This window comes from Hylobates moloch, unplaced genomic scaffold (assembly GCF_009828535.3).
Source record: "Hylobates moloch isolate HMO894 unplaced genomic scaffold, HMol_V3 SCAFFOLD_15, whole genome shotgun sequence".
NCBI classification, from domain to species: domain Eukaryota; kingdom Metazoa; phylum Chordata; class Mammalia; order Primates; family Hylobatidae; genus Hylobates; species Hylobates moloch.
The window spans coordinates 86,769,833-86,797,277 of record NW_026652290.1 but is presented as its reverse complement, the minus strand read 5'-3'; the positions used below and the strand labels follow the sequence as shown (position 1 = coordinate 86,797,277).

The 27,445-nt window shown below is 38.8% G+C and overlaps 1 protein-coding gene across 7 annotated transcripts in view; it reads right to left on the bottom strand.

Annotated features, from left to right (window-relative positions):
• The window catches only part of ATL2 (atlastin GTPase 2), a 117,068-nt gene that overhangs the window by 18,671 nt on the left and 70,952 nt on the right, over positions 1-27,445 (bottom strand). For all 7 annotated transcript variants that reach the window (XR_009209945.1, XM_058428369.1, XM_032176754.2 and 4 more), the window contains exons 3-7: positions 6,487-6,621; positions 6,136-6,240; positions 2,894-2,944; positions 2,218-2,274; positions 770-862 (exon numbers count right to left, since the gene is read on the bottom strand). Coding sequence is in view for 6 of the 7 variants with exons in the window: in XM_058428369.1 (XP_058284352.1) it covers positions 770-862; positions 2,218-2,274; positions 2,894-2,944; positions 6,136-6,240; positions 6,487-6,621 (441 nt within the window). In the remaining variant the exon portion in view is untranslated. The remainder of the gene's footprint in view (positions 1-769; positions 863-2,217; positions 2,275-2,893; positions 2,945-6,135; positions 6,241-6,486; positions 6,622-27,445) is intronic.

The window sequence follows — 27,445 nt, the reverse complement described above, 5'->3', positions numbered from 1 at the left end:
CTTCCCCCTTCACTCTATCTCTCTCCTGCCATCTTGTGAAGAAGGTGCTTGCTGGCTGGGTGCGGTGGCTCACGCCTGTAATCCCAGCACTTTGGGAGGCCGAGGTGGGCGGATCACAAGGTCAGGAGTTCGAGACCAGCCTGACCAACATAGTGAAACCCCGTCTCTGCTAAAAAACACAAAAAATATGCCAGGCGTGGTGACAGGCACCTGTAATCCCAGCTACGGGAGGCTGAGGCAGGAGAATCGTTTGAACCCAGGAGGCAGAGTTGCAGTGAGACGAGATTGTGCCATTGCACTTCAGCCCAGGCAATAGTGTGAGACTGTCTTAAAAAAAAAAAAAAAAAGAAGGTGTTTGCTTTCCCCTTCACCTTCCACCATGATTGTAAGTTTCCTGAGGCCTCCCGGTCATGCTTCCTGTTAAGCCTGTGGAACTGTGAGTCAATTAGACCTCTTTTCTTCATAAATTACCCAGTCTCAAGTAGTTCTTTATGCTGTGTGAGAACAGACTAATACACAAGTACTTCCATGGGGGGGCCACCTTTAGGAATAAAGGATCATGATCCTTAATTTTGATTCAAGGGCACCGTCTTCTTTGGTAGGAATGCAACCACTTTACTTTTCATCAATTACAGAGTCACTTGGGCTAACCTGGAATACTTTATTCCAACGACACGTAAATACTGGTAATGTGACCAGCAGTCCGGACAGCCCACCCATTTGCCTGGCTTGGTGCTTATGTTCTCCTCTTTAAGCATTAGGGTCTTACCTGTAATCTCTTTTCAAGAAATTGCTTTCCACCTTCCAAACCATATGAATGTTCATAAGGATAGCTCCAATCTCGAATCAAAAACATTAATGTCTATACACAGAAAAAATAAAAATTGTTTATTTTACAATAAAGAAAATTTACGAAAAAATCACAACTCTAACAATGGAAGCCTCTCTTACTCTCCTAAACAATCCTTATCAAAAGTTATAGTAACCAAATGGTCAGTACTGGTCATGGTTATATCAAGGACCCACTTAAACAACATTCCCAGGCCCTATACCAAGCAATCGCCACCACTGGAGAACTTCACTAAATATAAAGAAAGAGTCACCACAAGCAATAATACAGGACTTTAAAAATGAAAAACGAGTCTATCAGGACACGCCGATCATAATTTTAAATCATGGTTGTGTAACTACAAGACCAACTAATTCTAGATGGCTATCTAGACTGATTATAGATCTGGTGTCAATAAGGATATTTTCACTCACACAGGATGTTTTTACTCATATAGGGTTAGATTTCTCAACTTCAGCACTGCTGACATTTTGGGTCAGTTAATTCTTAGTTGTGTGTGGCTATCCTGTGTATTGTAGAACGTTGAACCATATTTCTGGCCTCTATGTGCTAGATACCAAGTGGCGCTAAGCTCCCCCACAAAACTGTGACAACCAAAAATGTCTCCAGACAATAGCAAATGTCCCCCTTGGGTGGCAAAATTATCCCAGTTCAGAAAAAACTGATACAGGCCAAATAGGATATATTTCACCTATATATCCAAAAATGAAGGCATAATCTGCTCAACTACTTAATAAAAGTGACCATACTAGCCAGACAACAGTGAGGCAGAATCAATGTAAACCCATTTGAAGATTAACAATCAGCAGCAACGCTGTCATACTGGAAAGACTTCACACACTTAGGAACAAACATGGTAGAGTCATGCTCTCCCACTGTAACTGCAGCTCACCAAACAGTATTAATGGCAACTTACAAATTACACTTGCTTCAAAAAATAAACTATCCGGAACTTTTCTATATGAAACCAAAATAAAGAGTAACAGAACTAATTTCAACCTGTAGTAAACCACAAAAAAGAAACCTGTAACATTCTGTAGTTATCACGTATAAAAAAAACCGGCATGACTGTCATATTTCCTATTGTCTTAAGTTTAGAATAACATCTGTTAAGAGAAACATTACTCCCCTTAATCTAAGTGAAAGCATTAAGAATTAGCCTAGATTCATTTATTCTATTTATCCTGTTAGCCTATTACTGGTAAGTATGCTGATGATGACACTACCAAAGGTTAGTTTCAGTTGCACTGAATCTGTTGCTAGCGATGAGTCTGCTGTAATATCCTGGTGTCTCCAAAATTACAAACTGAGGTGGCTTCACAACTTCTCACAGGCAAATCTTTAAAATGTTAAAATAACTTTTTTACCTGAAATGGCTTCTGGTAGACTTCTTCCATCGCAAGTCTTCCATACTCTGTAAATAACTATTAAATTGAATTAGTTAAAATAATGCCTCTGAAGAGATTGAAAGAAGACATATGTAAACCTGTTCTACATCAAAGCTCCAGGTACCAGAACCTTTAAAATCCTTTGAAAGCCAAACATTTAATTTTATAACACACTAGGTATATACAAAATTTCTTCCAGTTAAGAAATCATATATCAGTTTAAACCCATATAACATTCAATCCTGTTACCAGTATTATAGGCTTCCAAGTATAAATTCATAATAAAGTGAGAATTGAATTTCAACAGTTGGCACATTTTCTTTAAAAAATATGTGCCTGCAGCTGGGCGCAGTGGCTCACGCCAAGTAATCCCAGCACTTTGGGAGGCCAAGGCGGGCGGATCACCTGAGGTTAGAAGTTCAAGACCAGCCTGACCAACATGGTGAAACTTCATCTCCACTAAAAATACAAAATTAGCCAGGCATGGTGGCGCATGCCTGTAATCCCAGCTACTTGGGAGGCTGAGGCAGGAGAATCCCTTGAACTTGGGAGGGGGAGGTTGCAGTGAGCCGAGATTGTGCCACTGTACTCTAGTCTGGGCAACAAGAGCGAAACTCCATCTCAAAAAATAAAAATTAAAAAAAGAAATACGTACTTGCAAATGTTGAAGATCATCTTCTTGAATATTCTGAGACAGATTATATACCTGTTAAAACAAAATTTATTTTGTTTTTTATTAGTGTTTTGTTCTGAATACCCAGCTTGTGTGTAACTTTACTTGTGGAAAAAAGGTTATTTTGTACTTCAGCGCAAAGGAATCATTTAACTACTATCTTGACAACTGACATGTGAAAAGGATTTTCTCTTTTTTCCTAATAATAGTCAAGATAGAATATTAAGGAAGAAGCAGTGGTGGTAAAATATGCAAAAAGCACGAATAGATGCATATTCATGGCCTAAAAGTGGTAGAAAAACAAGAGTGCTATCTAGTAGGTTTCCTGCACTCCTTCTCAAAGTTCTTTATTGTTATGATATGATCATTTTTTAAAGAGTGTAGGTTATTTCCACTATCATTTTTCTAAATTAGTGAATATAAGGGGCAACAGTTTACAAAGATAAATTCCTCCCTGGTACAATCAGAGTATACTACTCAGGGTACCTCCACTACCACTGACTCTAGTGTGGTTCTCTTTTTACTCACACTCCTCAGTTTACTAACTCATCACTTTTTACTTACACTCAACATGACAATTTTACTGGCCTGTGGAAGCTAATAAAAATAACAGTAGGTGGCACTCTTGCCCTTTCCAGAATTTTTTGGAGGAGACTAGAGCTGATAAAGGAGGGTCTAAGTATCCTCAGGAAACGGGGATTGTCATCCATTAATTCTAAGACAGATCTTTAGAAGTAATCTACACTGCCACAGGAGAAAAGTGGCCATCAACAGATATCATCTCTGCTAAGAAATAACTTACATCTTAGGAACCAGGGTGACTCTAAAGATAGAACAATCTGTTCTAAGAGGAAATAAGTGATACTCTGGCTAAACCACTTGGAGGTCAAGAATATAGTCAATTTAGGCCAGCAAACCTAAAATGATATTCTTAGCTACTAATTCCAAACAAGGATTTAAAAAGTAATTGATGACTGAGGTGATTAAACTTTAGATTTTAACATAAACCCTGACACCATGACCAACCGATGTGGGCCTTTGCTTTTAGAAAATAGGTCTGGATCCTTTCATTGTCAGGGCCAGGTTGCAAATAGCAGAGAAAGAGATTTATTTAACTTAGATCATTACTACTTAGCATACTGTCTTGTATGTAACAGGTGCTCAGTATGTATTTGTTGATGGAATAAATGACAAGAAGATCAAATTATCATTTATCTATCACCCAGATATCTTACATAAGGAAAGAAAACTACCCCCCCACCCAAAGGCAAGGAAGAAAATAATCATAATCTTAATCTTCTTGGTTATTTATACTTTACAAAGCACTTTCATATGCATTATCTCATTTGGCTCTCATTTCTGACTGCACACAACCACATCCAAGACAGGCAAGATGAGTAAAACACATTTTACAGACAACAAAGTGGCCGCACAGCTTTAAGTGGCTGTCTAAAACCAGGTCTCTTACTATCAAAAAGTTGAATAAAGAAACAAAAAAAGACTAAGGGATAAGTTTTAGGACAGAGAACTCGAGAACTCCCTCTAGAGCCAGCTAACCTGAGGGGCTTCTGCTTGCTTCAAGGCAATCACAGTTGTGCCATCTTGCAAGATCAGAGAAAAAAAGAGACTTAGAGGGTCCCCACCAGCGTCACTTAGTGGGTAATGACAAATATCCCAACCCTATAATAAACTGAAGCCAAGCTGAAGAGTATTCTTCTTTTAGCTCATGTTAACAGCCAACCTTCTTTCCACTCTGATGGCTAGGTACTTCAAACTGAGGAAGGAGGAAAATGGGAGCTTAGAGAGACGAGTCATATGTTCCAGACATTACTGGAAAGCATAAAAAAATCCAAGACACTGTGACAGCATCACCTATGATCTATCACTGATAAGAACAATTTCTTATCTTGGGAGGATCACATACCCATTTTTAAAAAATATTTGCAAATATACTTCTTGATACACCATCACCAGCTGGGCCTAACCGCCATACTTCAATAATTCATTTTTCAGAGACGTATCAGCCACATATGATCTCAGAAAAGAAAAAGTAAAGAAATACCAAATGACATGTGGTAGTTTAATTCAGTCCAATCCATCTAAATTATACAGAAAAGAAATGGCCTAGCCTGAAGAAACTAGAACCGGATAGAACACCAAACACAATTTGAATATAAGTGAAAAAGAGAAGGGATTTTATCCCTTCCTAAATGAATGTGCTAAAAATCCTCAGTTTCTTATTACATAAGCCTTATTTGGGTTTCCTAAATTAAACATTAATTAATTATTCTGCTTTTATCTCCTTTAGTTCAAATAACTGAGTACCACTTGTCATAGATATAGAATAAAAAACTAGACCTCTAAGCTTAATTACTTGGGTTTTTTGTTTTAGCCAAAAAAACAAAAATATACTCTCCATATTACTGTGTCTGGTAGCCATCTAACTGATTTCAATTACAGATAACTTGCAATATCTTTTCCTTTAAAAAAAAAAAGTATATATTCCATAATGAAAAACTAAAGAGACTGGTTGTTGGTTTATTGCATCCTTTGTAACTATCCGAAGTACAAAATTTCACATCCTAAGCCAGAAAACCATGCACAGAAATGTAAATAACCAATAAGAACTGTAAATAGCTCTCAAGAAATGTAAACAGCTCTCTTTTTTTCCCTTCAATCAAAAGGCATTTTGCCAGCACAAGGTGGCATATGCTGATAGTCCCAGCTACTCAGGAGGCTGAGGAAGGAGGATCACTTCAGCCCAGGAGGAAAAAGCTAGAGTGTGCACGATCACACCCATGAATAGCCACTGCACTCCAACCTGGGCAACATAGTGAGAATCCATCTCAAAAAAATTTAAAAAGGCATTTTCAAGAGGGGCAAATGCCGGGTGCAGTGGCTCACGCCTGTAATCCCAGCCCTTAGGGAGGCCAAGGTGGGCAGGTCACCTGAGGTCAGGAGTTCGAGACAAGCCTGGCCAACATGGTGAAACTCGTCTCTACTAAAAATACAAAAAATTAGCTAGGCATGGTGGCGGGAGCCTGTAATCCCAGCTACTCGGGTTAGGAGAATGAACCCGGGAGGCAGAGGTTGCAGCGAGCCGAGATCACGCAACTGTACTCCAGCCTGGGCAACAAGAGTGCAACTCTGTCTCAAAAAAGAAAAAAAAAAGACAGGCCAAATGATTACATGAACTGATCGCACCACTTAATCTTGTGTCTCACCTGGACAGAGCTAGTCATAGTGCTCAGAGCAAACACCGTTGCACAGTCTTTGATAGTTGACTGGCTATCAAAGGCACCCTGGGTATCCATAAGCAGCACAGCAACCTAGGAATTTGAGAGTTTAAAATACTTAGTAAAACAGTCGCCGAAAATGACTATAAAAAAAAATCAAATGATAAATTTGAAAATCAGTAATTAAATCAAGAAAAGTACTTATATCTCATACATTTGACATAATAATCCATATGTTAAAGTTATCAAACATTAATAGTTCTAAGTTGTTTTGATTCTTAATACTGGAAAATAGCCCAAGAAAGAATACAGGGTAGAAAAGTATAAACAGAATTTTACTTTAGTTCCATTAGGTCTGTCAATCACAAATACTTCATTCCAAACTTGTATGCCTGTTGTTTCTCTTTCACAGCCACCTCGCCATGTAAAGCCTGTCAATGGTTCATTGTTTCCACCAATCCAACTTTGAGAATCCTGTTAAAGTCAAGGATAAATGTAAAATAAAACACAATTAAGAAATAAAAGAACCAAAAAATCACCCATTCTTTATTTTACAGATGGGGAAGATAAACCCAGAAAGATAAAAAACACTGTGTAACAAACAAGTAGTTACAAAGCAGTCCTTAAATGCCATGTGGGGTTCTTTTTCTTATATAGTCTCCTCCAAACTTGAATCTTCTCAAATCAGCTCACACTACTACTCTCTAGGCTTCTAAATAAGTGGGGTCATACTCACTTTCCCCCTTTTTTGAAAGATTTCCTGGCTGGGCATGACAGCTCACGCCTGTAATCCCAGCACTTTGGGAGGCTGAAGTGGGCATATCACTTGAGGCCAGGAGTTTGAGACCAGCCTGGCCAACGCGGCAAAACCCTATCCTTACAAAAAGTACCAAAATTAGCCAGGCGTGGTGGCACACTCCTGTAGTCCCAGCTACTCAGCAGGCTGAGGTAGGAGGATCACCTGAACATGGGAGGTTGAGGCTACAGTGAGTTGAGACTGTGCCACTATACTCCAGCCTGGGTGACAGAGTGAGATCCTGCCTCAAAAAAAAAAAAAAAAAAAAAAAAAAAAGAAAAAAAGAGAGAAAGATTTCCTAAATGTTAAAAATCATAAAAAACTCTGCACCAATTATTTTAACATGTTGTTACACAGATAAGCAAAATTAAGTTCCAAGCAGAATGACTGTCAAAACAGCATTGCTCTCTTAGAATAGCTTATACTAAGTTTTCATACTGCCTTCATTTCCTCTTTAAAAAATAATCAATTTTAGGCTGGGTGCAGTGGTTCATGCCTGTAACCCTAGCACTTTGGGAGGACGAGGCGGGTGGATCACCTGAGGTCAGGAGTTCGAGACCAGCCTGGCCAACATGGTGAAACCCCATCTCTACTAAAAATACAAAAATTAGCCAGGTGTTATGGCACGCGCCTATAATCCCAGCTACTCAGGAGGCTGAGGCAAGAGAATCACTTGAACCCGAGGGCGAAAGTTGCAGTGAGCAGAGATGGTATGCCACTGCACTCCAGCCTGAGCAAAAGAGCGAAACTCTGTCTCAAAAACAAAAACAATCAATTTAAAAAATAACCCCAAGACTTGTTTGGAACCTGATTTAAACAAACCAACTATTAAAACGCCTTTTTTGAAGCCAACAGGAAAATATGAACCCAAACTGGTTATCTCATTAGACGGTGTAAAATTAGGGTAAAGAAGATTGTTTGGTGTGCTAATGATACTGTGGTCAAGAAAAAATAAATAATAGAGTCCTTATCTATTAGATACTCAAGTATCTGCAGTGAAAGGATATGCCTGGTATTTGTTTTAAAATACTCCCGGAGGTGAGGAAAAAAGAGAACAGATAAAACAAGACCAGCAAAATGTTGACAGGTACATTGGAGTTCATTATACAATTCTCTTTATTTTAGGGTATGTTTAAAATTTTCCATAATAGAAGTTTTTAACTAGAACCACAGGGCTAAATTGTTATTATGAAATATTACGAAAGTTAACATATATGGTAATTTTTCCAGAAAATTAAATGTGAGACATAATAAATGAGTACCTTTGACAGACGTCAAGATCCCTATACTTTAGTATACTTAAAGCCCACATAGCCTTTACTCAATGTACCCCACAGGAAAAATGCCTTTGTTTCAGAAATGCTTCTAGTAAGCTTGGATATCTAGTCTAAAACAAATTACAAAGCCTGAATGAGGAGTGGAGAGATGGTTAAGACAGGACCAATGAGGGATGAAGCAATTTATGAAAAGCAGACACACAGTGGCAAAAACAAAAACAAAAACAAAACAGTGTCAGCCAGGCACGGTGTCTCACGCCTGTAATCCCAGCACTTTGAGAGGCTGAGGCGGGTGGATCACTTGAGGCTAGGAGTTCAAGACCAGCCTGGCCTTGGTGAAACCCCATCTCTACTAAAAAGACAAAAAAAAAATTAGCCAGGCGTGGCAGCACATGCCTGTAATCCCAGCTATTTGGGAGGCTGAGGGAGGCGAATCGCTTGAACCCGGGTTTCAGGTGGGTTGTGGCAGGTGGAGGTCGCAGTGAGCTGAGATCCCACCACTGGGCTCCAGCCTGGGCAACAGAGACAGACTCTGTCTCAAACAAAACAAAACGAAACAAAACAAAACAAAAAGACAGTATCATTCAGACCATCACCTAACACAGCCTTAAACTTCAAATCATCTTTAATTATTATTATTATTCCACAAAACTCCCATCGCCAGTAGGCCACCAATTACAAACTTCTCTTGGATTCATTTCTTTTTCTTCAGTTTTCAATACCTTCAACTTAAAGACCTCATCTATGCTGGTCAGAAAGCTGCCACCTGAGACAATTCCATTCACAGTATATATGATGGACTTGTGTTGTGTTTCAGGAGGCACCCTTCACAGGAATCGGAAGATTATTTTGACAGTCCCCAGACAAGCAACACTGGTGATCTTGCCCCTTGACTACATATTTGGATACTTCATATTGGTCTCTATGCAACTCCTGCTCTATCCTCTAACCCATTTTTCCATAGTCACTGAATGTTCACAAGAAATGTAATGGTGCCACTGTCCTGCTGAAAAGTCATCTGTGGCTCCGCACTATCAGTAAGACCATCTGGAGATCTGCTGCATAACAATCCTTTTTTCTTTTTCTTTCTTTTTTTGAGACAGGGTCTCACTCTGTCACCCAGGCTGGAGTGCAGTGGCACAATAAGAACTCACTGAAGCCTCATCCTCCCGGACTCAAGTGATCCTCCTACCGCAGCCTCCCAAGTAGCTGGGACTGCAGGTGCACACCACCATACCTGGCTGATTTTTGTATTTTTTGTAGAGAGGGGGTTTTGCCACGTTGCCCAGGCTGATAACAATCCCTCTTTAATTTACTCTTCTTGTCTGTGCTCCTGATATTCCCCACAGATCTCAACACACATCTTCCTGATTCTACCATATCAAAAAAAGTTACCATTCCCCAAATACATATGTTGTTTAGCTTAGCCATACCTCTGTCCCACCTGTTCTCTGCCTAGACTCAGCCAACAGTCAAGAAACTTCAACTTTTCTGTACTCTTAAAGCATATTATTGACAGTGCATGGAGTTACCTTTATATGGTTTTGCGGTTCTTATGTGAGTCTCCTGAGAGTAAAGGCTGTAAAGAATCATCTTTGTTCACCAAACTGCTCCTATCAAAGTGCCTTGCACTGCTGTAAGTTCTGACACGGAGAATCTCATTCCCCCACAATGTCAAAAAAAAAAAAAATCTGGTACTTAATGAATTTATTTGTAAAAGTTACAGTCTAAACAAATAACTCCTCGAAGAGAACTTTGGTTTTACTCTACATTTTACTTATTTCTATCTCCTCAACAAGAAGGTACGTTTCATTAAAGTTTTGTTTGTTTCATTCTTACAAGTATTCCCATCACAGAGAATAGTGTGCCTGGCTTGTAGTAGGTACTCTTTAAACACAGACAAAAAAGTTTACTTATAAGTTTCAGTGTACTCCCTTTTGAGCATGGGTAATAAGTCCAGAAGAAATATGATCTTTGTTATTATTCCTAGAAACAATAAAATTACATAAAGAAGACAGTAAAAATAAAAAGTATAGATGACTGAAATCATAGGCTTATATGTTTGCCAGCCCCCTCTTCCAAAGAAACTTTAAAAAGAATTGGTGTCTCATAAAAATCTACTATGTATCATCTCTTCCTAGGTTACCTTGTAATGGAAATGTTTAAAAAAAATACTAAATTGATTAGTCAGCAAAAGGATGAAAGAAGTTGAGTGTGGTGGCTACACCTGTAATCCCAGCACTTTGGGAGGCCAAGGCAGGAGGATCACTTGAGCCCAAAAGTTCAAGACTGCAGTGAGCTATGATGACGCCACCACACTCCAGCCTGGAAGACAGAGTGAGACCCTGTCTCTATTTAACAACAATAACAAAGATGAAAAAATAAATCAGAGAACTAATCAGATTCTTCAAAACTTGTAAAAGTCTATAATTTCTCTAACATAGTGAACACTGACAGCTTTCATAAAATACAGTCATTCATTCATTAAATATTTATGGAACCTCTACCATGTGCCAGCCATTTTTCTAGGGATACAGCAGTGAACAAGAATAAACATTCCTGCCCTCAAAGAGAATTTTAGTGGGAGCTAAAGGCAGCCTTGCTGATAACAGACCCTATTTGCTGTGATAATTTACTAAAAGCAAACCTAAAAACTCGAAAACACTAATATGATACTATTTACTATGGAGACAAAAGCCTCAAAACTCAGAAATACAAAAGTAATCCTATTCCACCAGGAATATAAAGTAAATAGGAAAAAAAAGAAGTACTTATAGAATAAATCTCAACTGCAAAAGGCAATCTGAAATCACCAGAAGTTTTTCTTTTTTTTTTTTTTTTGAGATGGGGTCTCACTTACTGTGTTGCCCAGGCTGGTCTTGAACTCTTGAGCTCAAGCAATCCTCCCACCTCAGTACCTCAGCCTCTCAAAGTGCTGGGATTACAAGCATGAGCCACCATACCCAGCCTGAAGTTTAAGTATAATCAAACAGTGAATAAATACAGCCCTTGCCAAAAAGACGTTCCACATAATTATCAGCAATAAAGAAACCTTACCTATTCTAAACAGTAAGAAACAAATTCACATTTTACCAAAGGAAAGGTACATTCCCTAGCAACAAAGTGAAACAACTATGTAACCATTTATTTATTTACTTACTTAGAAAGAAAAAGAGACAGACAGACAGACAGGGTCTTGCTCTATCGCCCAAGCTGGAGAGCAGTGGCATGATCATAGCTCACTGTCCTCGACCTCCCGGGCTCAAGTGATCAAACAAAGGGTTGGTTGTCCTGCCAGGCCTACATGTATCAGAGCACACCCGCTCCTGACTGCTGGCAAGCTGACTCCCTTTCACAATGGATAGGCTGGAAGAATAAAGATTCATACAGAAGCCATAAATCATCACAACTAGGAATAAAAGGAATAAAAAGGATGAAATTAAGATCTAAGTGGGCCAGCACAGTGGCTCACGCCTGTAATCCCAGCACTTTGGGAGGACGAGGCAGGCAGATCACCTGAGGTCAGGAGTTTGAGACCAGCCTGACCAACATGGAGAAACCCCGTCTCTACTAAAAATACAAAAAAAATTAGCCACGCATTATGGCGCATGCCTACAATCTCAGCTACTCGGGAGGCTGAGGCAGGAGAATCGCTTGAACCCAGGAGGCGGAGGTTGCAATGAGCCAAGATCGCACCATTGCACTCCAGCCCGGGCAACAAGAGTGAAACTCAGTCTCAAAAAAAAAAAAAAAAATCCAAGTAGTGCTACATACAATAATAAGTGAGACCCTCCTTAGTTGCATGGCATTCCTCACACCACCACAAATGAAAATCTTCATCTGTATAAAACTAGTACCTATTCAGGAGACAGGCTATGAACACTCAGCACCCAAACTGATGGACAGAATAAATACTGTACACATTCTAACCACCAATTGTATTTACAATTTTCATTTGAATATGTGAGAATACTCTGCAAGTCCTGGAACAAATTATAAAACATTTTACTGTAAAGTAGTTTAAAACTGTCTAACATCTTATCCAACCCCATCCCCACCCCCTGCCCAACTCTTCCCATCTGGGGCTGGACAAATCAATGAAATTATGACTGACCCAAGTCAGAGCCCAGAAAAAGGACAACTCTAACAACTTAGGTACATGCTGAAGAGGAATTTAATATATTTTGATAAAAGGTTCTGCTTAAAAGGTGTCTCTGACCTTGAAGACACTATGCTAAATGAAATAGGCCACACACAAAAGGACAAATATTCTATGACTCCACTCATATGAGGTGCTTATTCAAATTCATAGGGACAGAAAGTAGAATGGTGGATGCCAGGGGATCGAAGAGAGAAATGGGGAGTTAGTGTTTAATGGGCACAGAGCTTCAGCTGGGGAAGATGGAGAAGTTCTGGAGATGGCTGGTGGCAATGGCTGCACAACAATGTGAACAGACTTCAGCGTACTGAAGTGTACACTTACTTACAAATGGTTAAAGAGGTAAATTTTGTGTTATACATATCTTACCACAATTTAAAAAAAAAAGTTGTCCTTGAGGGCTAACAAAACGGAAGAGGCAGACACCTCTTATAATTAAACTGAGATGTGACTTTAGAGACTTCCATTGGACTTCCAGTGTCAGCTTTCTCATGTAAAAAGTTTAGAAGTCATCAGACCCATCTTTACAACAAGAAAAAAGCTTAGCAAACTGAAAAATCAATAACTCTCCTTTCTTAGATCAAAGAATTGAGATCACAGGTCAAATCATCCCTGCAAAATCACAAGAGACAAACTAACACAAAGGATCACAAGTTGAGGTCAGCTTACCAGCAACTGCTGCAGCAACTGGTAGGAACACTTAAATGGCAATTTGAATGAACTGTCAGAAGCTGAGAGTGACTAGTTTAAGCATTAAAACCCCTAGAGGCTCAGTCTTAGAAAACCCCCCACTTTCCTGAATATTATCTCAAAGAACTCCACAAAATTCTCAAAGTAATTACAGAAGAAAGTTTCCTTCATGACTGACAAGGCGAGGGGAAATAACCCTTTTTAAGTTCACCCTGGGAAAGTAACCACTATCTAAACACACACACACACACCGGCAAAGTAACCACTATCTAAACACACACACACACACACACACACCAGTCCCCACAACAGAAGCCTGCCCTCCTGAGAAAACTACCTTACCAGAGCTTTATCTGACCCTAGGGAGGAGCAATTAGCCAACTCCAGCCCCATCTAGGCTTCCTGTCTAGTTTAAGGTTTTTTTTTTTTCGTTTGTTTGATTGGTTTTTTGTGTTTTTTTTTTTTGTTTTTTCAAAAAGGGTTATAGACCAGGACTCAGGCCCACTAAAAAACTAAGGAGCCAGGTGCAGTGGTGTGTGCCTGTAGTCTCAGCTATTCAGGAGACTGAGCTCAGGAGTTCAAGACCAGCCTGGGCAACATAAGGAGACTCTGTCTCAAAAAAGAATAAAAATAAAACTAAGATTTAACCATAAGGTGGCATAAGATGCTTCTGTTCTCCTACACTTTACCACCTCATCAACAATTCTCCAATATAATTACAGTGGATTACAAATAAAAAAGCTGCAAGACACAGATTTCGAGTTCAATAAAAGTTCTTGGGAAACCCCAAAGACAGTGAGAGAATAGGGAGAAACTGAAGCCTCTAGGACCTGCAGCTACAAAACACATTAAACATAGCCCATCTCCCAGCTAGATTAACATATAACCTCATAATAAAAGCCTAAATCTTCAGTCTTTATTACCTGATACTTCATGTCTGGCTTTCAGCAAAAAATTACAAGCCATGACAAAAGGCAAGAAAAAACAGACTGAAAAGACAAGGCAAACATCAGAACCAGACTCAGATATGATATATTTCAGAACTATAAAATAGGAAATTGATCCAGGAAGAGGAGAGAACACCAAGCAGGATAAATACCAAAAAAATCCACACTAGGTATATTATAGCCTAGCTGCAAAGTAACACAAAAAGAAAATCTTGAAAGAAGCCGGAAACAAAACACTTTACTTACAGAGGAACAAAGATAAGAATTACACTGGACTTCCCATTACAAATCATGCAAGCAGCTGGGAGCAGTGGCTCATGCCTATAATCCCAGCACTTTGGGAAGCCGAGGCAGGCGGATCACTTGAGGTCTGGAGTTCGAGACCACCCTGGTCAATATGGCAAAACCCATCTCTACTAAAAATACAAAAATTAGCAGGTGGAGGCACGCACCTGCAGCCCCAGCTACTTGAGAGGCTGAGGCAGGAGAATCACTTGAACCCGGGAGGCGGAGGTTGCAGTGAGCCAAGATTGCACCACTGCACTCCAGCCTGGGTGACAGAGCAAGGCTGCATCTCAAAAAAAAAGCAAAACAAAAATCATGCAAGCAGGAAGGAAATAGGGTGAAATGTTTACAAAGCTGGAAAAAAAGAAAAAAAAAAAAACCCACCAAACTAGAATTCTGTATCTAGTAAAGTTATCCTACAAAAGAAGCAAAGACTTCCTTAGCCAAAAACTGAGGAAGGTTGTCGCCAATACATCAGCAAAAAGGAAAATGATATAGGTCAGAAACTCAAATCTACATAAAGAAAGTATCAGAGAAGGATAAAAAGGTAAAATAAAATCTTTCAGGTGGTTATAGTATATAGATAAGGGAAACAAATGACAGCAATGTATAAAAGACACGAGGGAGGAATTAGGAATACGCTAAGGTAACTGCACTATCCATGAAGCAGTATAATATCTGAAAGTTGTAAGCTTAGTTGTAAATGTATATTGCAAACACCAGGCAGCCACCAAAAAACACGTTTAACAGATACATTAAGAGAGTACAGAAAATGCAATCAAGTAAAATGTTCAATTAAAATTGGAGAAGGCAGAAAAAGAGGAGAAGATAAAAAAAAGTACCAAAAAAAAAAAAAATTGTAAGTACGGCAGCTACGAATCCAATTATATCAACAATCACTTTAGATGTGAAATGACCTAAATACACCAAGTAAAAGAAATTGTCGGCTGGGCACAGTGCACGTCTGTAATCCCAGCACTTTGGGAGGCCGAGGCGGGTGGATCACCTGAGGTCAGGAGTTTGAGATCAGTCTGGCCAACATGGGGAAACCCTGTCTGTATTAAAAATACGAAACTTAGCCGGGCGTGGTGGCAGGTGCCTGTAATCCCAGCTACTGAGGAGGCTAAGGCAGAAGAATCATTTGAACCAGAGAGGCGGAGGTTGCAGTGAGCCAAGATTGCGCCACCGCACTCCAGCCTGGGTGACAGAGTAAGATTCTGTCTCAAAAAAAGAAATTGTCACAGTGGGTTTTTAAAAAATAGAGCCGACTATATGCTATCTATTTTAAAAATCTCACTTTACAAAGACAGACACAGGTTAAAAGTAAAGGTATGGGAAAAACATACCATGCCAACACTAATCAAAAGAAAGCTAGAATAGCTATGTTAATTACAGACAAAGCAGTTTTCAAAATAAGGAAAGATAAAAACCACTTCTGAACAAAGATTAAGAGTTGCATTATACCAAAATATGTGAAGCAAAAATTGAACTCCAAAGAGTAACAGACAAATCCACTATTATACTGGGAGACCTCACACCTCTTTATAGGTAGCTGACACACCCAGCAAGTAGAAAACCAATAACATAGTTGAGCTGAACAGCATCAGCAATCAAATGGATCTAACTGACATTATAGAATAATACTTCATCCAACAACAGCACAATACATAATCTTCTCAAACTCACAAAGAACATTCACCAAGGTAGACCATATCCTGAGCTTTAAAATACACCTTGAAAAATTTTAAGGGATAGATAATACAAAGTATGCTCTCATACCACAACAGAATTAAACTATTACTAGAAATCAGTGACAGAAATACAGCTGGAAAACTCCCCAAATAGCTGGAGTTTAAAACAACTCACCTCAAAATAACCCAGGAGTCAAGGAAATCTCAATAGAAATTTTAAAATATATTGAACTAAATGAAAATGAAAATACAACCTATTAAAATATATGAAATGCAGCAAAAACCATGATTAGAGAATTTATAGCATTAGATGCATACAGTAGGAAAGAAAAAAAGATCTAAAACCAATACTCTAAGCTGCCATCTCAGGTAACTGGAAAAGAAGAGCAATATAAACTTAAAGTAAGATGAATAAAATCAGAGCAAGAACTAATGAAATTGAAACAAGAAAACAGAAAATCACAATAGAAAAAACAAATCAGTGAAACAAAAAACTGATCCTTCAAAAAGATCAATATAATTGATTGAAGAGAGAGAGGGGAGAAAAAAGTTAAGACAAACTAGTATCAGAAATCAAAGAAGAATCATCATTACTAATTCCTTGAACATTAAAAAAATAAAAGAATACTAAGAACTCCATGCCCACAAAGTTTGTAACTTAGTTGAAATGGAGCAATTCTTGGAAAGAAACAAACTACCAAACTCACACAAGGAGAACTAGATCATCTATTTAAAGCTAGGCGCGGTGGCTCACGCCTGTCATCCCAACACTTTGGGAGGCCGAGATGGGTGGATCACCTGAGGTCAGGAGTTCAAGACCAGCCTGGCCAACATGGTGAAACCCCCATCTCTACTAAAAATAAAAAAATTAGCCAGGCATGGTGGTGGGCACCTGTAATCCCAGCTACCCAGGAGATTGAGGCAGGAGAATCGCTGGAACTCGGGAGGCAGAGGGTGCAGTGAGCCAAGATCACGCCATTGCACCCTGGGAGACAGAGCAAGACTCCATCTCCAAAAAAAAAGATCAATAAATAACCTTCCAAAAGAAGGATTTACAAAGCCCAACTGACTTCACTGGAAAATTCTACCAAGCATTTAAGGAAGAAATGGTACCAGTTCTCTACAAATTCTTTTAGAAAATAAGCAGAGGGAATACTTCCTAATTAATTCAAAGTATTACCCTAATACCAAAACCAGACAAAGATACTACAAATAAAGGAAAACTGCAGACCAGTATATATCATGAACATAAATGCAAAAATCCTTCACAAAATATTAGTAAATCAAACCTAACAATGTACAAAAAGAATTACACACCATGATCAAGTGGGATTTATTCCAGGAATGCAAGGCTGGCTCAACAACTTAAAAGTCAATAAATGTAATCCATCATAACAATAGTCTAAAAAAAAATCAGCTGGGCATGGTGGCTCACGCCTGTAATCCCAACACTTTGGGAGGCCAAGGCAGGCAGAATACCTGAGGTCAGGAGTTCAAGACCAGGCTGGCCAACATGGCGAAACCCCATCTCTACTAAAAATACAAAAATTAGCCAGGCATGGTGGTACGCACCTGTAATCCCAGCTACTGTGGAGGCTGAGGCAGGAGAATCGCTTACACCCAGGAGGCAGAGGTTGCAGTGAGCCGAGATTGTGCCACTGCACTCCAGCCTGGGTGACAGAACAACACTGTCTCAAAAAAGAAAAGAAAGAAAAAAAACACATGATAATATCAATAAATACAGGAAAACAATTTGACAAAATCCAACATTCATTCAGGATTAAAAAAAAAAAAAAAAAAAAAACTCCCAGCACACTAGGAATAAAGAGAAACTTCAACTAAAAAAAAAAAAAATCTACAAAAAATCCTACAGCTAACATGGTAGTGAGAAACTAGGTGCTTTCTAGAAACTAGGTTAGAATACAGACAAGGATATTCATTATTTATCACTTGTACTCAATACTACCAGAGGTTCTAGCTGGGACCATTAGCCAAGACACAGAAATAAAAGGTTCCCAGGTAAGAAAGAAAGAAAGAAAGTAAAACAATCATCATTTGCAGATGACATGATGTTGTATATAGAAAACTCTAAGGAATCCACTAAAAAAAATTATTGGAACTAATGAACAAATTCAGTATTTGAACGATACAAGATCAATATGCAAGTCAAGTATATGAACTACACATTTGCATGAACAATTCAAAAATGAAATTAAGAAAGCAATTCCATTCATAGTAACATCAACAAAAGGAATAAATTGAAGAAAAGTGCAAAACTTATACTCAAAAACTGTAAAAAAATTTTGGATCTAAATAAATGGAAAAATATCCCATATTCATGGCCTGTTAGACTTAATATTGTTAACACAGTAGTATTTCCCAAATTGATCTTTCAGATTCAACCAATCACTGATAGAATCCCAGCTAACTTCCTGTAGAAACTGAGAAGCTAATTCTAAAATTCATATGGGATTGCAAGGAACCCAAAATAGCCAAACAATCTTGAAAAAGAACAAAATGGGACTCACTTCCTCATTTCAAAATTTACTACAAACCAACAGTAATGAAGACAGCGTGGTACTGGTATAAGAACAAGACACGGCCAGGCGTGGTGGCTCACGCCTGTAATCCTAGCACTTTGGGAGGCCGAGGCTGGCAGATTGCCTGAGCGCAGGAGTTTGAGACAAACCTGGGCAACACGATGAAACTCCATCTCTACTAACATGCAAAAAAAAAAATGGCCAGGTGTGGTGGCTCACGCCTGTAATCCCAGCACTTTGGGAGGCCGAGGTGGGCAGATCACAAGGTCGAGAGATGGAGACCATCCTGACCAACATGGTGAAACTCAATCTCTACTAAAAATACAAAAAGTAGCTGGGCATGGTGGCACATGCCTGTAGTCCCAGCTACTCAGGAGGCAGAGGCAGGAGAATCACTTGAACCCGGGAGGCGGAGGTTGCAGTGAGCTGAGATTGAACCACTGCACTCCAGCCTGGCAACAGAGCGAGACTCCATCTCAAAAAAAAAAAAAAAAAAAATTAGCCAGGCATGGCAGTGCATGCCTGTAGTACCAGCTACTTGGAAGGCTGAGGCAGGAGAACTGCTTGAACCCAGGAGGCAGAGGTTGTTGCAGTAAGCCAAGATCGCACCACTGCACTCCAGCCTGGGCAACAGAGCAAGACTCCATCTCAAAAAAAAAAAAAAAAAAAAGAACATGTATATAGATCAATGGAATAGAACTGAGAGTCAAGAAATAAATTCATATATCTATAATCAACTGGTTTTCATTAAGGTACCAAGAGCATTCAATAGTGAAAGTGTTGAATAGTCTTTCCAAAAATGGTGCTGGGACAAATAGATACATAACCAAAAAATGAAGGAAGAACCCTCTTTCACATCATTATTATAACATATACATATATAAATATATTTTATGTAATTAACATTATATTATTAATGATTATAGCATTATTCCTAATAGTCATAAAATTGCAAACAAACCAACTGTCCATTAACTGATGAATGGATAAAGTGTGGTATATCCATACAAGAGAATATTATTCAGCCATAAAAAGTACTGATACATGCTATAATATGGATGAACCCTGAAAACATTATGCTAAGAGAAGCCAGTCACAAAAGACTGCATTTTTAAAGATTCCACTTACATGAATGTCCAGAGACAGAAAACAGATTAGCGGTTCCTTCAGGTTGAGGGTTTGGAGAAAGGATCTGGGGGTAACAGCTAAAGGGCTGTTACAGGGATTCATTCTGAGATGATGGAAACTTCGTTTCTTTTTGAGACTGTGACTTGCTCTCTCCCAGACTGGAGTGCAATAGCACAATCAGGGCTCACTGTAACCTCAACCTCCTGGGCTCAAGACATCCTCCTGCCTTAGCCTCCTGAGTAGCTGGAACTACAGATATACACCACCATGCTCAGCTAATTTTTTAATTTTGGTAGAGATGGAGTCTCCCTATGTTGCCCAGACTGGTCTCAAAGTCCTGGGCTCAAGCAATCCTCCCACCTTGGCCTCCCAGAGTTCTGGGATTACAGGCATGAGCCACCATGCCCCGCCAATGGAAACATTTTTAAGTTAATTGGGGTAACAGTTGCACAACTCTGTGAATATACTAAAAACCACTGAACTGCGCACTTTAAGTGAATGACTTATATGGTAAGTAAATTATATCTCAGTAACACTGTTAAAGGAAAAACAAAAAATCAAATACCCTTAGTGTACAAGTTCAACAAAGACTCCTAGTCACACAAAACCCACTTGTATAACACTACCAGAGTCCAGGGGAGAACGAATGGCCCACTCAAGTTTCTGTTGACTGTTCATATACTACTACAATGTGACATAAATCTTAGAGCTTGAACTTGCTTCTTGATGAAAGAATTATGGTATACATTCTCCAATCTATAGAAAATGTATCCTATTAAAGGAGAGAAATTTGTAAGAACAAAGAAATTCTGAAGTCAAGCTCAATGGCACATGTCCCAGCTACTTGGGAGGCTGAGGCAGGAGGATTGCTTGAGACCAGGAGTTCAAGGACAGCCTGGGCAACAGAGTGAGACTCGGTCTCAAAAGAAAAAGAAAAAGAGAAAGAGAAGAAATTCTGAACTAAAATTTATAAGCTGGGCCATGCACAGTGGCTTACACCTACAATCCCAGCACTTTGGGAAGCCAAAACAGGAGGACTGCTTGAGCCCAGGAGTTCGAGACCAAGCTGGGCTAAAAAGTGAGGCCCTTCAGGGTCAATCACCTGAGCCCAGGAGTTCGAGGCTGCAGTGAGCTGTGATTGTGCCACTGCACTCCAGCCTGGGCAACAGAGTGAGACCATTATCTCTAAAAAAGTTAAAGTAATTTTTTTAAAAATTTACAAGCTGAATAGCAAAATTGTGCTGGCAGAGTGAGGGAAGGAGGTAGCGAGTTAATTACCTTAAAAAAAGTCTCCTCCAAAAACAGTATTAACATAAAAGGAACTTATATTATACAAGATGGCTTAATTCCCTAAATGTTCTAAAGCTGGTGGTTGAGTAGTCAGTGTTTATGTGTAACAGTTTGTCACTTGAGGTATTTTTCAATAAATAGCCTAAATAAAACCAATTACTTTAGAAACAGTTAATGTAACCTACTGGAACAAAGAGTTTGGAATGAAAAAAGATCTATAATTTATGTTCTCTCAAATTCAAAATGGAAATATGTGATGATAGGGGTGCCATAATATTTATGACACTGCAAAAGAGGCAATACATACATTTGGGGCTTAAAGCTGGAAAAGCTGCAAAGCACAGAGTATTTTCAGGCAACAGGTTCAGGAATGTAACCAAGAAAGTCTCTCCTAAAATACTGTAGTAAGGACTTCAAACAATATTGTAAACATTTCCATCTTGTTTATTTCTGATTCCTCTAGCTTTGGCAACATTTGATGAAGTTTTTCTGACTCATATCTAATCCAATTTAAAACCTGCATAGGAAAGAATTAAAACTTAGTTTTGATTCCAAACTCAAAGTCTCAGCATCAGGGACCCCAATATGCTATGGGGAATTATGTATCCAATCCTCTTTTTTTTTTTTTTTTTTTTTGAGACAGAGTCTCACTCTGTCACCCAGGTTGGAATACAGTGGCATGGTTTCAGCTCACTGCAACCTCTGCCTCCAGGGTTCAAGAGATTCTCCTGCCTCAGTCTCCTGAGTAGCTGAGATTACAGGCACCTGCCACCACCCCTGGCTAATTTTTCTGTTTTTGGTAAAGACAGTGTTTCACCATGTTGGCCAGGCCGGTCTTAAACTCCTGGCCTCAAGCAGTCGACTTGCCTCGGCCTCCCAAAGTGCTAGGATTACAGGCATGAGCCACCGAGCCCAGCCCAATCCCCTTATCTTATATTCAGGTAATAATAATAATAAGCCCACAATTTTTATTTCCTTATTGACTCTTAAAAATCTGGTCAAGGCCGGGCACGGTGGCTCACGCCTGTAATCCCAGCACTTTGGGAGGCTGAGGCAGGCAGATCACCTGAGGTCGGGAGTTCGAGACCAGCCTCAACATGGAGAAACTCCATCTCTACTAAAAATACAAAATTAGCCGGGCGTAGTGGTGCATGCCTGTACTCTCAGCTACTCAGGAGGCTGAGGCAGGAGAATTGCTTGAACCTGGGAGGCAGAGGTTGCGGTGAGCCGAGATCACGCCATTGCACTCCAGTCTGGGCAACATGAGCGAAACTCTGTCTCAAAAAAAAAAAACAAAAACTGGTCAAAGTTTGCCTGCTTCTCACATTGGCAAAAATAATAATATAAAATTCAAATTATCAGCATTTTGTTACATAAGTTCTATAGTTTCAATTATAATATTCGATATTATAGTTATAATTTATATTCAATATGTATATAATATATAATATATATTATATAAATATAATTAATATATAAAATATTATATTTATATAATAAATATAATTTTAAAAGCTAAACTTCTACATTAAATCTGGCAAATAGTTTTATGAGTAAATGAACTTGTATACAGATAGATAATTTTAAATCAACAAAATACACATCAGAATAGCTAACATTAAAAAGACTGACAATACTGTTTACAAGATATACAGCAACTGTAAGTCTCTCACACTGCTGGCGGAACTGTAAAATTAATGAAACCACTTTGGAAAAACATTTTGGCAATCCCTACTAAAAGTAAACGGGTATTTCCCCCTGTGACCCAGCAATTCTACTCCTGGGTATAAACCTAACAGAATTCGGTGCTTACATCACAAAGACTTTACAAAAATGTTCATTAGCAGTTTTATTCATAACAGAAAAAAACCAGAAACCCATATGTCTATCAGTAGAAAGGGTAAATTATGACATATTCATCCAATGAAGTATCACTCAGCAATAAAAACATACAACATATTTCTGACATATGTAACAACGTGCATACACCAGCCTTAATGCTTAGTCAAAGAAACCAGACACAGGAGTACATACTCTATGATTACATTTATGTGAAGTTCTATAGTAGGCAAAACTAATCTACATTAATACAAGTCAGAACAAAGGCGGCCCTTGAGAGCCGGAGATAGCAGTAACTGGGAAGGGGAATTAAGAGAGCTGACTAGAATGGAGGAAATGCTCTGTCTTGATCTGAGAGACAGTGGTTACTATAGCATATGTATATAAAAATGCACTGGCTATATTAAGGTTTACATACTTTATGTATGTAAGTTACACCCAATAAAAAATAAATAATAGGCCAGGTGCAGTGGCTCACACCTGTAATCCCAGCACTTTGGGAGGCCGAGGAGGGCAGATCACGAGGTCAGGAGATCGAGACCATCTGGCTAACACAGTGAAACCCCGCCTCTACTAAAAATACAAAAAATTAGCAGGGCACGGTGGCGGGAGGTACTTGGGAGGCTGAAACAGGAGAATGGTGTGAACGTGGGAGGCGGAGCTGGCAGTGAGCCGAGATCACACCACTGCACTCCAGCCTGGGCGACACAGGGAGACTCTGTCTCTAAATAAATAAATAAATAAATAAATAGACCCAAGGAAGCAGCATTTAAAAATATTGTTCCTCCTCCAAATACATTTCAGTCTTGAGAAAGAACGTAAGACAAAGTTTTTCTTCATGTATTTGCACATTTCCCATGAAATCTCAGACACTGTTATCCTTAAAGAGGAAGGTAAAATCAAGTTCAACATCCCATAGGGCTCATTCTGAGATATTTGTGCTTGTGGCAAGTTATATGTAGCAGTGCGTATGATTCTTAAAGACAGTTTTTTACTCCTGGTCTCTGGCAACAGTTTGGGGAGCAGCCCTTTAAATAGCAAAGAATAAAAACATAAAGGACAGTTTTTTTAAAATTCCATTAGCAAATATGCCATAGATGGAGTCAAAACTCTCGTGTAGCAAATAGAGCAAGGATCCTTTATTTATTGAGCTTGGATACCAGTGCATAGCAAGAAAAGTTACATTTGTACTCACATATATCCTCCCATCAGTCTAGTTCAACTCTGAAGTAAGCCAAAGTAAATATTAACAAAAGAATAATTTAGTGTAGGTAAATCCTATAAAGTAACCTGTACTTTACATATTGTAGATATATGGGAAAATGACCAAACATAACTTTACATAATAGTTTTTAGAATAAAGGCTCTGGCATCAAATTGCCTAGTCTCGAATTTAAGTCTTGCCACTTACTTTGAGTCTCGTTTCTTCAACTACCAAGTTGAAATACAATTATCACTGCACAGGGTTATTTCTGAATACTAAGTAAGATAATGCCTGCTAAATGCTTAGTAATCAAAATACCTAGAATTCAGTAAAGATTCAAAAACCATTACATCACAAAATAGTATGTGCTTCCTAATGGAAGAATACGTCATCTATGAAGTACTCTTGCCAAAAGTGTCAAACTTGAGTCTGATGAAGTATCTAGATTCAACTAACAACTTACAGAAGATTCACAGAATGCAGAACATGTAAAACTACACCAATGGGATGCAATCAGCAAATCCAGAGTGGGAAACCCTATAACCAACAATCAGTATCTTCAACAAATAAATTGCCAAGAAAAAGAGAGGGAGGGAGGGAAACCTAAAATGCATTAAAACACTTTAAAGACAACCAATCACAATGTGGACTATTTAAAAAAAAAAAAAAAGGCAGCCAGGCACAGTGGCTCACACCTGTAATCCCAGCACTTTGGGAGGCTGAGGTGGGAGGATCATTAGAGGTCAGGAGTTCGATACCAGCCTGGCCAACATGGTGAAACCCCTATCTCTATTAAAAATTCAAAAATCAGCCGGGTGTCATGGTGCGCACCTGTAAACCCAACTACTTGGGAGGCTGAGGCAGGAGAATTGTTTGAACCCAGGAGGCAGAGGCTGCAGTGAGCTGAGATCACGCCACTGCACTCCACCTTGGCGACAGAGCAAGACTCTGTCTTTAAAAAAAAAAAAAAAGGCAGTTGAGGCAACTTGAAAATTGAACACTTAAAAGACATAATATGAAGGGATTACTATTTTTATATTATTGTAATGTTCAAAAAAGTCCTTATTTTTAAGAGACACATACTGAAATATTTATAAATTAAATGATCACAGGGATTTACTTCAAAATAATATATAAGGTGTAGAGTGAGTTAGATTATAGATGAAATGAGATTGGAATTGATAAGTGCTAAAAATTGTTTACTATATGGGCATTTATTATTGTCTACTTTTACATGTATTTATTAATAAAATTCTTCAATTGTATTAAAGTTTTAAAACTAAAGTTTTAAAAAGAAAAAAACAGGAAATGGTATAAAAGTAGAAGCAACTCTATAGAGAATTAAGAATCCTCATCTAGGAGAATTTAGTAACAATAGCTATCACCATTACTTAGCATCAATATCGTAAGCACTGTGTTTAGTTTCATGTATATTATGTAATTCTACTAAATTAAGTTTTGACCATTGTAAACTGATTCCTAGAGTTCAAACTACAACAGCAAGATGTGACAATCTAATCAGCATTTTTCTAACAGTTCCTACTGACACTAGAATAATCTATTTCACTTTAAAAAGGTTTAACTAAAATCATGCAGCCATAAAAAAGGATGAAATTATGTTCTTTGCAGCAACATGGATGCAGCTGGAGGCCATTATCCTAAGCAAATTAATGCAGGAACAAAAAAGAAAACCAAATACCACATGATTTTACTTAAAAGTAGAAGCTAAACAAGGGTACTCACGGACACAAAGATGGCAACAATAGACAATGAGGAGTACTAGAGGGGAGAGGGAGGGAGAGGGCAAGGGTTGAAAAACTAACTATTGGTTACTACGCTCAATACCTGGGTGACAAGATCAATTGCACCCCAAACATCCAGCATGAGGAAACACACTCTAGTAACTAACCTGCACATATAAGCCCCTGATTCTAAAATAAAAGTTAAAATTATTTTTTTAAAGTAAACACTTTCGATTATAACTCGAGTATAAATGAGCCCACACTGATATAAAGGATGGAATGAATAAATAAATAAATAGGGAGAAGACACAACTCTTCCCAATAGAAGAATCCTAAATAATATATTTAGATGCCTTCCTTCTATCAGCAGGTAGAGCTCAATCCTCCTCCTTCCCTGTTCTTTGAGGTTGGGGTGGAATTAATGACTAAAAAATAGCAAGTCTGCAGTGGTGAAACCCGGCAAACACAAGCTTAACCAAGGGGTGAAGAGTACCGTTCCTAGCAGTATCACGTGACTATACGTACCCCCAGATACAATGTGATAGAAAGGGTACTTCATCTCAGGAGTATTCTTTCCAAAATCCCATCACCCCAGTCTAACCATGACAGAAATGTAAGACAAACTTAAATTGAAGAACGTTTTTCAAAATACCTTACCAGTACTCCTCAAAATAGTCAAGATCACCGGGCTCACACCTGTAATCCCAGCACTTTGGGAGACCGAGGCAGGCGGATCACCTGAGGTCAGGAGTTTGAGACCAACCTAGCCAACATGGTAAAACCCCATCTCTACTGAAAATACAAAAATTAGCTGTGTGTGGTAGCAGGCACCTGTAATCCCTGCTACTCAGGAGGCTGAGGCGAGATAATCGCTTGAACTCAGGAGGCGGAGGTTGCAGGGAGCCGAGATTGTGCTACTGCACTCCAGCCTGGACAACAAGAGCCAAACTACATCTCAAAAAAAAGTCAAGATCATGAAAAAAGGGAAAGGCTGAGAAACTCTCACAGACCAGAAGAAACTAAGGAGACATGACAGCTAAATCTAGGAATCGTATTCTGTATTAGAGATCTTGGAATAGAAAGAAGAGCACCAATGGAAAAACTGCAGAAGCCTGAACAAAGTCTAGGACTTAGTTAATAGTAATGTACTAATATTGGTTTCTTAGTTTTGCAAATGTATCACATTAATGATAACATTAGAAGAAACTAGGTAAAGGGTTCAGGTATACAGGCTCTCTTTGTTATATTCCAATAGAAAAAATGTGTTTGAAAACTTAAAAAAATAGGACCTCTAATATTGTGCTAAAAATGAAAAAAAAAACTTTTAAAAAATCGGCTGACTAAAAATTGTAGTATCAAAGCAAAAACCCATCAACAGTTAAATGGATAAGTAAAATGTCGCAAAATCATACAGTAGAATATTTATTTTTATTTTATTTATTTTTGAGACAGAGTTTTGCTCTTGTTGCCCAGGTTAGAGTGTAATGGCGCAATCTCGGCTCACTGCAACCTCCACCTCCCAGATTCAAGTGATTCCCCTGCCTCAGCCTCCCAAGTAACTGGGATTACAGATGCATGCCACCGCGCCCAGCTAATTTTTGTATTTTTAGTAGAGACAGGTTTTCACCATGTTGGCCCAGCTGGTCTGAACTCCTGACCTCAGGTGATCTACCCACCTCGGCCTCCCAAAGTGCTGGGATTACAGGCATG